The 12,406-nt window shown below is 38.9% G+C and overlaps 1 protein-coding gene across 19 annotated transcripts in view; it reads left to right on the top strand.

The window, feature by feature from the left end:
- DLG1 (discs large MAGUK scaffold protein 1) overlaps positions 1-12,406 on the top strand; it is a 360,872-nt gene that overhangs the window by 179,147 nt on the left and 169,319 nt on the right. For all 19 annotated transcript variants that reach the window (XM_065557448.1, XM_005295637.5, XM_065557446.1 and 16 more), the window contains 2 exons: positions 4,560-4,610; positions 7,332-7,456. Coding sequence is in view for 18 of the 19 variants with exons in the window: in XM_005295637.5 (XP_005295694.1) it covers positions 4,560-4,610; positions 7,332-7,456 (176 nt within the window). In the remaining variant the exon portion in view is untranslated. The remainder of the gene's footprint in view (positions 1-4,559; positions 4,611-7,331; positions 7,457-12,406) is intronic.

Genomic DNA, 12,406 nt, shown 5'->3' with positions numbered 1-12,406 from the left:
TTAAATGGCTTGTTTAGGCACATATCCAGTGGCTGTACCAACGATGTCAATCCTGCAGGAATAACTGCCGCATCTGTGTTTAGTCTTGCAAGCATTTGCTTGGTGCTGGGAGTTAAATGAGCCCTGAACATATTCCACACCAGTAGACTACATTTTTGAATAAGTCCACCTGGTCGCCTGCTCCATACATTATCAAGCCATAGCTTTACCCCTTCTTCATCCATCCAGCCTTTTTCATTTAGATGTACAAAACAACCAACAGGGAACTTGAATTTTGGCATTGTTTTTCTTTTAAAAATAATCATTGGTCTCAGTTTGGCGCCATCAGCTGTGCATCCTAGTACCACTGTAAAACTGGACTTCTCATGTCCTGTTGTTTTAATTAAAATTGTTTTTTCACCTTTTTGATGGACAGTTTTATTTCCAACCATATCAAAATTCATTGGAGTTTCATCCATATTTCCAATACTACTTAACGCATAGCCATGTTTAGTGCGCTGTTGTATTACGTATCGATGGAAACTATTTACTTTGCTATCAAGATCTGCAGGTAATTTTGGGGCAATTTTCATCTTTTGCCTCAGTACCATATTATGCCTTCCCATGAATCTAGTACACCAGGATACAGTGGCCTTAAATCTGTTGCTGTGATCTGGGTTAGATTTGGCCCACTGAAGTGCAAACAAATGTATTTTATTTCGTGTCACTACATAACTGTTTTGGCAATGCTCATTCACCATGTCCGCTACATGTTTTTCGAGTTCTGGCCAATGTGGAGTGCCTCTTCTTAATGCACACTTACCCCTTGGCATACTCTTTAATGCTTTTTCATTTGCTTTCCAGTCTCGAACCATCTTTTCTGTTACTCCATATTGTCTTGCAGCAGCGCAGTTATTATGTTCCATGGCAAAGTTTACAACTGTAAGTTTGAAACTGGCTTCATATTTCTTTCTTCTTGCTGGTGGAGCCATGATGGGGTTTTGACTGTTGGACATTTGTATACTGTACTGTATGTACTGGTGCTATACTGTATGAACAGGTACAGATACTGGTCCTGTACTGTATGTGATACCCAGTATACAACAACCAGCCAATCACGGCAAGCGATGTACCTTACCGGCGATTGGCTGGTTGTTGTATACAAAGCCTGCTTGGATTGGTCAGCTCTCCGTGCCTGCCCAGCCCTCCCTGTCTCCAAGACTATCAGAGCGGTAGCGCAAACACGCCTCTTTCACCCGTCTGGCCCGCCCTTGTATCCTATTACCTCCTTCTCTGCCTCTCAGATCTCGCACATGCGCGCCTGCGCCGCTTCACTGCAGTCCTCAGGAGCGAGATCTGAGAGGCAGAGAAGGAGGTACGGTAATAGGATACAAGGGCGGGCCAGACGGGTGAAAGAGGCGTGTTTTTCTGGGCACAACGCCGCTCTCTCTCTCTTTTTTTCATACCCCGGGCGTCCCGGACGCCTGCAGCTTGCTCTGCCCTTCACTTACACCTTCCCGGTGAGGCGCCCCCTCACCTCGTCATCGGGCGGGGATGCGGCCGTTTTTGAGCTCCCCCCACCATATGCGGCGACCGCAGATTCTCCAGTCCGGCTCGGAAGTTTCAGCACCCGCCCTATAAGACGACACCCGGCGTATAAGACGACCCCCGACTTTTGAGAAGATTTTCCTGGGTTAAAAAGCCAGAAAATACAGTACTTTAAATAGTTGATCTGTAGGCATGGCCAATAAGATAAACCAATAGGAATCTCTAAGAACATAACCAAAATATTAGTCATACGTGTTTAATTAAAAAATTATACTAATCTGTAGTGTTATACAGACATAGTCTTGATATTTGCAGACATCAGAAAAGTAGGAAAAAGAAAATTTAAACCTCATTATTGTCTATGTCAGAATGGTATTTATCTGTGTAGCTGAATTATGAGCAATACCAGAACAGAGTTCTGCAGCATTCACCAGAGACATGAGTATAGGAAAAAGTCCCTTTACAAATGTCATGAAAACAATGGCTACAAAAGAAAGATATCTAACACTGTACAGCAAGACTCTGAAACCACCGAAATAGAAAACAAGTAATACAGTAGATGAGAATACTGTTTTAAATACCATAAAATCTAGCAAAGTTAAGGCTAAAGATAGGCCTTGTGATCTTGAGGTGATCAAATCCTTCAAAACTTTGTGATACGCTTTCTGTAGAATGGGTGTCTTTGAACCCAGATTTGAGTAACAGAGCAAGACTAAAGAAGTTGCAAAATCTGTGTAATGAATCAGCTTTGAAGCAATTGAAAGTAAAGTAGTAAAATTACAGTTAGAACTTAATATAGTTTCTTTGAAAATGGCATTAACTGTGACTAGCCTATTTAAAAATATTGTAGAGGAAAACATCTTGTATTGCAACAAGGAATTGGCATTAACAAGTAGTTGCTCATTAAACTGACTATTATAGAAGCAGACTCAAACAACATGGTTCATGGAACAAGTAATAAGATCTGAGTCCTACACTACTTAGCTGTCAATGTCATACAAATCTTTCAACGTCTTTTAATGAATCCTGATTCTCCTGGAAAGTTGTGACTTTGTCTCAACTTCAACCAGCTAAATGTTAAACAGTGCTTCGTTTGGGCAAAAGGATCATCTTCAAACACAACTCCTCCTCTTTGGCTTATTTCTTCATCTCAAACCTTCCAAGTCCTCACCCATGCCTTCATATAATTGAATTTACTCAAGGATTGGCATTAGCAAGAAAAAAGAGTACAACAGCCTACAGGATTAATTCTTGAATTTATCAGAATCAGTGCTTAAGTGACTTTAAGCCCTTGTAGTCAGATGAAGTGGGAATGAACTGTTTAAACACAGAGAAAAATTAAAATGTGATCAGAGAATTGGACTGCAAATGAGGCCAGAAGTTATGGACAGTATTGCTTTGAGATCAGAAGATCCAAGCAGTTCTTAGTAAAGGGAGTGACCCCTGTGTCCAACTTATAAAATTAAATGAATCAAATAAGGCATGAAAAAGAATTACAAAACGCTCATAGAAGTGAGATAAAATCATCTATTTCCAGTAAGGGAAACACAAGATAAATATGACAAAGACCACTATTCAAATTTCAGTAGGTGACTGACAGAGGCACCTAAAGGGCAGTAGATAATAGAAACTGGAAAACAAGGTAGAGCTAACTGTGCCAAATGGTACTCAAAAATAGTTAGTAGAATGAGTATGGAGGTGTCAGCAGAGTATATGTACAAGGTATCAGGCTAATCATAGAGATAAATACCAATTTGGGGATAGTTGAAACTATATGGGGAGGTCAGGTAAGGTTCCTGACTGCCATAAACATTCAGTTGAAGGCACCACCAGTTAGTAGCTAAAAACCACTGCGGCCAAAGCAGAAGCACACTGGGTAAGGGTTCTTGTTGATGATTAGAAGGTACAGCAACCCATAAAACCCCATGATGGTGATGAGAAGAAAAAATAGAGGAAATACCCTAGTACCAGAAATAAAACTGTGGTGTTATGCGCAAGGAGCTATTCCTATACCTATGACTCCAGGAGGCTTTTACTTTGGGTTGGAAAATTGAGACAGTAAAATTAATGTGTATAGAAAGTTGGGCCACTATGGGTATTCTTGTGGAAATCCAAGCCTAACTTGAATGAGCCGTTATTGCTGACAGCGGGTTAAAGCTATGCTGTTTTGCCAGACACTGGTTTAGCAACACAGCTGCTTTGAAGACATTGCTTGGAGCATCCCTTCCACCACAACAGGAGCAAAAAGCTACTGCCAAATTCCACTGAACTGTTAATGGGTCTTCACATTCCAAGAAAGGCACAGGAGTTCAACTGCAACACAGTCAGTAGCAGGCATCTCACCTTGGGGTGAGGAAACTTTCCTCTTAACTGCAACTCATTTCTAAAGACAGAAACATGCTACACCAAATCCTGGAACAAAACTTGGAAAGAATATTTGAGTTTTAAGTTTAACTTACAAAACATTCTGTTTTATTTTCCTCTTTTTATTGAAGGTTTGTTTACAAGCTATAATAAATGACAAATATTACTGTGAATGTTGAGTAAAAGTTTAAGTATTTTTATTAGTTTCCAGTGATAAACAATATGCAGAATTGCCATTTCCCTGCTTCCACTTAGCAGGAATAGGTACAGTGGCAAGAATGATGGTCTCAGCATCTCTTTAGATTAAACATAAAATAAATAATTTAATCTCTAGCATCTCTAGAGATTTTTTCATTTTGTTCAAAGTCATTAAAGAAGATTATTGCTCCAAAGTATGTAGAACTCATATCTTTAACATGCATACAGCTACACAAGGGGGGTTAAAAACTTAAATCTAAATCAGCCTGGCTGAAACTCAGATTTCAAGTGAGTGTATGGTACGCAGTGTAGTGGTTGGAGCAGGGGGTATGCTGGGAAGCATACAAGTTTACAGGGGATTTTGAATCAATCTGCAGAGATGGGAGTAAGCCCTCAGAGTACTCAGCAAATGTTCTGTGCTATGTGGAGTGTAAAATTCTACAGAACTTTTTTCTTCTTCCTTCATTTAGGTTAATGGCACGGATGCAGATTATGAATATGAAGAAATTACACTTGAAAGGGTAATACTCTAAATGCTATTCCATACATTGTATTTGGAAGGAAATTCATACTATTTGTATATTGAAAGATTGGCCTCTTGATTTCCTGCGGTTAAACAGCAATACTGTTTATTTTTAGATCTATTAATTTAACCTAAATATGAAATATATTGAATAGTGAGTATGAAAGGCACACACATTTTATTGCTTTTGCACACACTTTATATTATTAATTTAATACTTGTTAAATACTGTTTTGATAATTGCCCTGGAACTTCTATAGCCATTCCAAAATTGCTGTCTTGTGAGTTTTGATAATTATATAAGTACACTATAGACAAGTGCTTAAGACGTGTCAGGGATTGCAAGGACTGAGCCCCAGCAACTCTAAGCTTGAAGTTCATAGCCTCGGTAACCCTGGGCTTGCTTCATCAGTTATGAAAGTAAAAAGATTGCTTGAGCCCTGGCACCTGTTTAATTAATTACAAATTAAGCCCTGGTATAGATGGTAGAAATCCTGAAGTCTGTCTACCAACTGCTCTTGTATTTTAGCTTGGGTGAGATAAAAATTCTTAGATGTTGCAGTTAAACCAAACGTTTTGATATCTGTATATATATTAGGTTCTTTGTTGTCATGACTTGATTTCCTTATCTACCTATCTAATAAACATTTTAACAGAATAACAGAGAATTCATTAACAGTATAGTATATTGTACTTTACATTGTAGACTGAAAATCTAAATATTAAATGATATTTGACGCTGTATTGTTGCAGTGCTCTGGCAATATATTTAATTTAAATAAATTAGTTTTATTTTGTTTTTGAGATTTTCTGCCATTTGAGTACTGTGAAATATTCAAGTAGTTAAAAAAAAAAAATCTCAAAATCTTAAGCATGAAAATGGCACTGCAGTTATCCTACACATTGCTCTAATGGCCCCTTATGTTGCAGTTAAAAAAAAAGCATTTTGACATCTGTATGCATTCCAGGTTCTATTAGACTTGAGCAGTGTATATGGCAACTGTAGAGATATTTTTGTGCTCAAGATTTCTGGCGATTTTTGTTAAGCATTCCACATTTAACAATAAAACTCATTTGTCATTGTTGTAATTTCCATTGTCCTTCCATGAGCTTGCATTCCACTTAGAGCCATAGCATTGTCAAACAAGCCCTGCAGCTTATTTGTAAATGACAAATAAAATAAACAGACGCTAAATCTAGCAGAGTAGTAGTACTCAGTAAATAGCATAGAGTGGGAGACCCAGATTTTGTTAAGGCACCTAGCCTCTTTTATAATCAGTCAGCAGAAATGGAGGGGTTCAACAGAGATCCTTCTCATTCAAGAAGTAATGTTGACAAACTCTAGAATATGAATTTCAGATCAGATCTTAATGAGGAAATGAGAATTTCTATTTCTGTTATGATGTCTTGTTGTGGCGAGTGGTGATTTAAAGCAAGGGAAATAGAGGAAATTCACAGCTTCATCTGTGGTGCAAACTGTTTACTCCCCTTTCCTCCCCTGGGAGGATTTGTGGGGGTAGGGAGCAAGAAACATCTTTGGGTAAAATAGCGTATAAAAGAATCCAAAATTAATAGAAAGATTTTGTACTTTCTCCTTTACCTTAAAAATAAATCTGAAATGAACTGAAAATATTAATACATTAGTGACTGGAAATACCAACATGTTATAGAGACGCAAATGATGTAGCCACAGTAACTAATTATTTTGAGAGGTCATGGTCGTGGTTAATGTGCAGTGCAAATGGGAAGCGATCAGCTCACTGCTCTAGGATGAGCTGCACTCTCTCCATTTGAGAATTTTTAAAATCTCTTTGAGGTGCATAATTACAATATTCTAGTTTGACTGAGTTCACAAGTGAAACAGAAGTGGTCTTGGTCTAGTCCACTCGTTTATCCACTTTATAAAACTATCAGCCATATGGCCATGATTACTCTACTTGGCAGAAGACAGATACTGAAACAGCTTCTGTGTTAGTGCAAGACTGAGATACTTTGATAGAGCAAGGTGGGGAAGCATCTGTAGAAAGTCTCTAACAGCGTAGCTTTATAGCACAGTAATTTTGTAGTGTGAACCACAGAAGGTTTAGGACAGTAATATAGGCAAGTCAGCAGTGAGCTGCTATTTTAAATCAAATAGAGTATATTTAAATCAGGGTTTAAAACATATACTTTAACATTCATAATGTTTTATGTTTTTCACATTCTTCCCCCCCCCCCGCCTTTGAAACAATAAAAGGAAGAGAGAAGGATATTTGCTGAAAACAATAAGCACAGTAGCATTTCAATAAAATATCAGGTGTTTCACAGAATCAGACATTCCAGTTCCTGCAGCGTGTGTATGTTTGGAGCAGTTTTTCAACAGATGGATTCTTTTGTCTCAAAAGAGGAAACCACAGTAGCTATTATTGATTAGTTGTTATTGTTAACATGAACATTGACACAATCTCATTTGTTCCTGTAGTGATAAACAAATTTGAGTTTACACCATAGTAGAAACTGTTTCTCTGTTATTTTTGAAAGACATGTCAGCCTTTCACCATTTTTTTCCAAAATAATAAAAATAAATGTTATCCTGTAGTACATAATATATTCTCAGCATTCCACTAGGAGTGGAATTACATCTGTTTGATAAAACATAAGATGTTTTCTCCCCTGATTTGCTTTTACCCTACTTATTTTTAAAAGAAAATTATGCAAATAAGTGATATTTATTTTTCAGGGAAATTCAGGGCTTGGCTTTAGCATTGCAGGTGGTACGGACAACCCACACATTGGGGATGACTCAAGTATTTTCATTACAAAAATCATAGCAGGGGGTGCAGCTGCTCAGGATGGAAGATTACGGTATGTCAACTGTGTTATTGAATGCAGTGCCTTTTATTAGAAGGGAAAGGACAAAACATTTTCATGTGGTTTTATTTTTTTTCTTTTACTGGTATAATTTAAAAGAAGCAATACTCTATAATTTATGCAGAGTTTATTTTGTAAGTAACGTAAATAATTTTTTACTTTAATGAAAGGGTTTATTTGTTTTGTATTTAATCCAACATCTCTAATTTAGTGAATTCAGTTTTCTGTTATATGGTGTAAATATATTGTACCAATTTCTTGGTCTTCCATAATTCATTAGGACTGTTGACAACAGGTAAGTATTTGGTTTAAGAGCATAATAATTACTACTACTACTACTAATAATAATAATTATATAATAATAATATAATAATTTGGGGGATAATATAATAATTTGAGGGGGAGGGATAGCTCAGTGGTTTGAGCATTGGCCTGCTAAACCCAGGGTTGTGAGTTCAATCCTTGAGGGGGCCACTTCGGGACCTGGGGCAAAATCAGTACTTGGTCCTACTAGTGAAGGCAGGGGGCTGGACTCAATGACCTTCCAGTTCTAGGAGATAGGATATCTCCATTAATTATTATTATTATTAGCACCTCTCCCTGCTCTCCAAGTGAGCCAGTATCAAGGGAAGCCCTGCAGCTCTGGATGGAGAGCTGAGAACCTGCAAGGTGGGAGAATATACAGAGAACTCACTGCTGAGACTGGGATGAGGAGGTGAGAATGGGTATGCTTGATGCATATCACAATCTCTCCAGCACTGGGGAGAGGGGACGGGAACACCCACTGACATAAAAGGAGCATTTAACATATCTCAGAGCTGTTGTTTCTGGTTGTATTCATCTGCAGGAGGTGTTCCCATTCAGTTGAGACCATCTCATTGAGAATAATGGGCCTCTCCATGTCTCTCTGAGTCTCCTATGCAGCAGATGGATGTGGAGAGCTATAGTTAAGGTTGGGAAGCCCTTTGCAGATCTCAGATCATAATTAAACTTCTACAAGCTGCTCCAGCTATTGCTTCCACCATTCGGCACAGCTACACCTAATACAGTGAATGCACCTGGAGTGCATTCAGATCATTTCCAGTGACTATTGCCAGCTCTAGGCAGTCAGAGTTAAGGCGGCATTGGCATGTACCTTAATTCTGTATTTCCTGATTTGCAGAGGTTTGAATTTTGCTAAACTTGATCTTCTGGAACGGCATGAGATAACTCTGGGCAACCTTAATTGCATTAATGAAGGTTTTTGTCAGTGAATAATACTTACACAGTGTAGTTCTGCAGATAAAACTAATTTAGTTCCATTTTTGATTTCACCATTTGGACTTCTTTACTTCATTTTCTAGTGGTATGTTTCTTGTAGAAGTTAACTGAAATCTTAATGTTTATCATTTATAAACTAATTACAAATTATCATTATGCATTACTCAATACCCACATGCGTCTGACAAAGTGGGTATTCATCCACGAAAACTTATGCTCCAATACGTCTGTTAGTCTACAAGGTGCCACAGGACTCTTTGTCGCTTTTTACAGATCCAGACTAACATGGCTACCCCTCTGATCCATATCATTAGTTATCAGTGGTTTGCTATCAGATTGTCAGATCATATCTAGTGAGGTCTCATAGGTGTCTGTCCTGGGTCCAGTACTATTCCATTAATGACTTGGATGATGGAGCATAGAGTATGCTTATAAAATTTGGGAAAGATACCAAGCTGGGAGGCGTTGCAAGCTTTTGAAGGACAGAATTAGAATTCAAAGTGACCTTGATAAATTTGATGATTGAGCTGAAATCGAGAAGATGAAATTCCATACAGAACTGTACAAAGTACTACACTTAGGAAGGAAAAATGGACATGAATGAATGCAAATGAAGAACACGGTGTTAGTGCTGCAGACAAGGATCTGGGGGTTATAGAATCATAGAAATGTAGGGCTGGATGGAACTTCAAAAAGTCAAGTGCAGCACCTTGCCTATGGCAGGACCAAGTAAATTAGACTATCTATGACATGTTTGTCCAACTTGTTCTTCAAAACCTCCAGTGACAGGAATTCCATAACCCCCCATAGTAACATATTCCAGTACTTAACCATCTTTACAGTTAGAAAGTTTTTCCTGATATCTGACCTAACCCTTCCTTGTTGCAGGTTAACCCTGTTACTACTTGTCCTACCTTCCGTGGACATGGGAAAAAATTGATCACTGACATCTTTATACCCGACCTTTACGGATTTGAAGACAGTTGACAAATCCCCCCTCAGTCTTCTTTATTGAGGGGATGCCAGAGTCACATCATGACCAATTTAAGGCCATTATATAGAAGGAAGAGGTAGTGGCAAGGACACCGCTGCAACCTGCCCTTGATGCGGCAGACAAAGCAGCTAGGTCCATCTCCACAGTAATGCAACAAACGTCATGGCTCTCTGTTGGGTTTTCCAAAAGAGGTGCAGTCAACTGTTGAGGACCTCTCCTTTGAGGGCACAAAGCTCTTCGCAGAGAAGACTGATGCCTCCCTTCGCACCCTGAAGGATTCCATGGCTACTCTCTGGTCACTGGGTATCTACAATATCAGCCCAAAGGCTGTCTAAGTGGGTCTCAAATTGCATTAAACGGTGTTACCAAGCTCACAACATGAGGGGTAATTGTTCCACTCTGTTCAGCACTGGTGAGGCTTCAGGCTCAGGTACTCTGTCCAGTTTTGGGTGCCATACTTTAAGAAAGAGGTGGACAAATTGGAGAAAGCCCAGAGGACAGCAACAAAAATGATAAGATTTAGAAAACATGAGTTCTGAGGAAAGGTTAGAAAAAAGTTGGCATGTTTAGTCTTGAGAAAGGAAGACTGAGGGGGCACTTGATAACTGTCTTCAAATATGTTAAAGACTATCATAATGAGGATGGTGATCAATTGTTTTCCATATCCACTGAAGGTAGGATAAGAAGTAATGGGCTTAATCTGCAGCGTGGGAGGTTTAGGTTAGATATTAGAAAAACTTTCTAACTGTAAAGATAATTAAGCACTGGAAAATGAAGAACAGGATGGACAAACACCTATTAGGTATAGTGTAGGTTTACTTGGTCCTACCTCAGTATGGATGCGGGATTGGACTAAGTGATTCTATAATTATTCCAGTAGCTCAGCCTTTTCTAGAATTCAGTTTTAACTATTCTGTGTTTCCTTGCAAACTAGTCTTAACATCTTCTTGCCCCAGATACTCATCTGATCATGCAATAAAGGCTTAGATTTAAGATGCTTCATTATATCTAGTCAAAATGTTGGCACGTTGTTAGGTAGTATTCACTGATTTATGCAGAATTGTGCTAAGAGCATTTTGAAATGAATGGTTTTTCTAAAAGTCTTTATGGAATTGTAACAGTTTCAAGAATTTGCCAGCATTACTGTGTAAAACAAAAATCTGTCTTAAGATAAACTGGTGTTCCTTCTAATATATATTTACAGAGCTAGTTCTGAAATTGATTATGCATATTATTATTTATTTGTATTATCGTGACACGTAGTTGCCCAGGTCAAGGACCAGGACCCCATTGTCAGGAGAAAATCTAATTATTAGACAAGAGACCACAGATGTATACAGCCAAACCAATGGGAGTGTACAAGTAAACAGTGAGCCGGTACTAGTCAGCATGGTAGGCTGTGGTCTGAGCACACTAGCATCCTAACTATTGTCACACTTTTTGTAGGCTTTATGACAAAGTAGAGTTTTAAGGAGAAATTTGAAGGAGGATGTTGAGTTAGTTTTGTGGAAGTTTACAGGGAACTCCTTCAAAGTCTGAGGGGTCGCATGGGAAAAAGTATGAAGGTGCTTGTTTGAAAATTTAACAAATGGTTGATGTAGGCTGTCATCATGGGCTCAGTGGAGGCAGGAATCAATCTGATGGTACTGAATGTGAGATGATAGGTACAATGGTGATAGGTCATGAAGGGCCTTGAATCTGAAGACTAGTAGCTTATATTTGATATGATAGAGGAGAGCAAGCAAAGATGCAATGAGAGGGGTTTCATGTTCAAAATGATGATCTAGGAAAAGGATCTTCACAGCTGCATTAGAACATAAGAACGGCCGTACCGGGTCAGACCAAAGGTCCATCTAGCCCAGTATCCTGTCTACCGACAGTGGCCAATGCCAGGTGCTCCAGAGGGAGTGGACCAACAGGCAATGATCAAGTGATCTCTCTCCTGCCATCCATCTCCATCCTCTGACAAACAGAGGCTAGGGGCACCATTCCTTACCCATCCTGGCTAATAGCCATTAATGGACTTAACCACTGTGAATTTATCCAGTTCTCTTTTAAATGCTGTTATAGTCCTAGCCTTCACAACCTCCTCAGGTAAGGAGTTCCACAAGTTGACTGTGCGCTGCGTGAAGAAGAACTTCCTTGTATTTGTTTTAAACCTGCTGCCTATTAATTTCATTTGGTGACCCCATGTTCTTGTATTATGGGAATAAGTAAATAACTTTTCCTTATTCACTTTCTCCACATCACTCATGATTTTATATACCTCTGTCATATCCGTTCTAAATGGATATTAGAGTGGCAAGATTGCATTTGCCAATGCCAAAGAAAAGGATGAGGCAGTAATTCAGATGCAAGAGGATAAGAACCTGGATGAAAGTTTTATCTGTATGAATGGATAGGAAATGCTGTATCTTAAGAGATGTTATGCAAAAAGACTCTGAAAGATTTAGGCATATCCTGGATGTGAGAACCTACAGGGATAACTCAGCTGAAGATGACACCCAGGTTATGGGCCTGAATGGGCAGGATGGTGGTGATGTCCACAATGAATGAGACAATAGGTGTCAAATTGGATTTAGGAGGGAAGGTTAGGAGCTGTGTTTTAGCCATGTTGAGTTTGAGCTGATGGCTGTGCACCCATGAGGAGATGTCACAGAAACAAGCTGAGATTTTAATTTGGACAGAAG

This window comes from Chrysemys picta, chromosome 9 (assembly GCF_011386835.1).
Source record: "Chrysemys picta bellii isolate R12L10 chromosome 9, ASM1138683v2, whole genome shotgun sequence".
NCBI classification, from domain to species: domain Eukaryota; kingdom Metazoa; phylum Chordata; order Testudines; family Emydidae; genus Chrysemys; species Chrysemys picta.
This window is presented reverse-complemented; position numbering and strand designations above follow the sequence as displayed.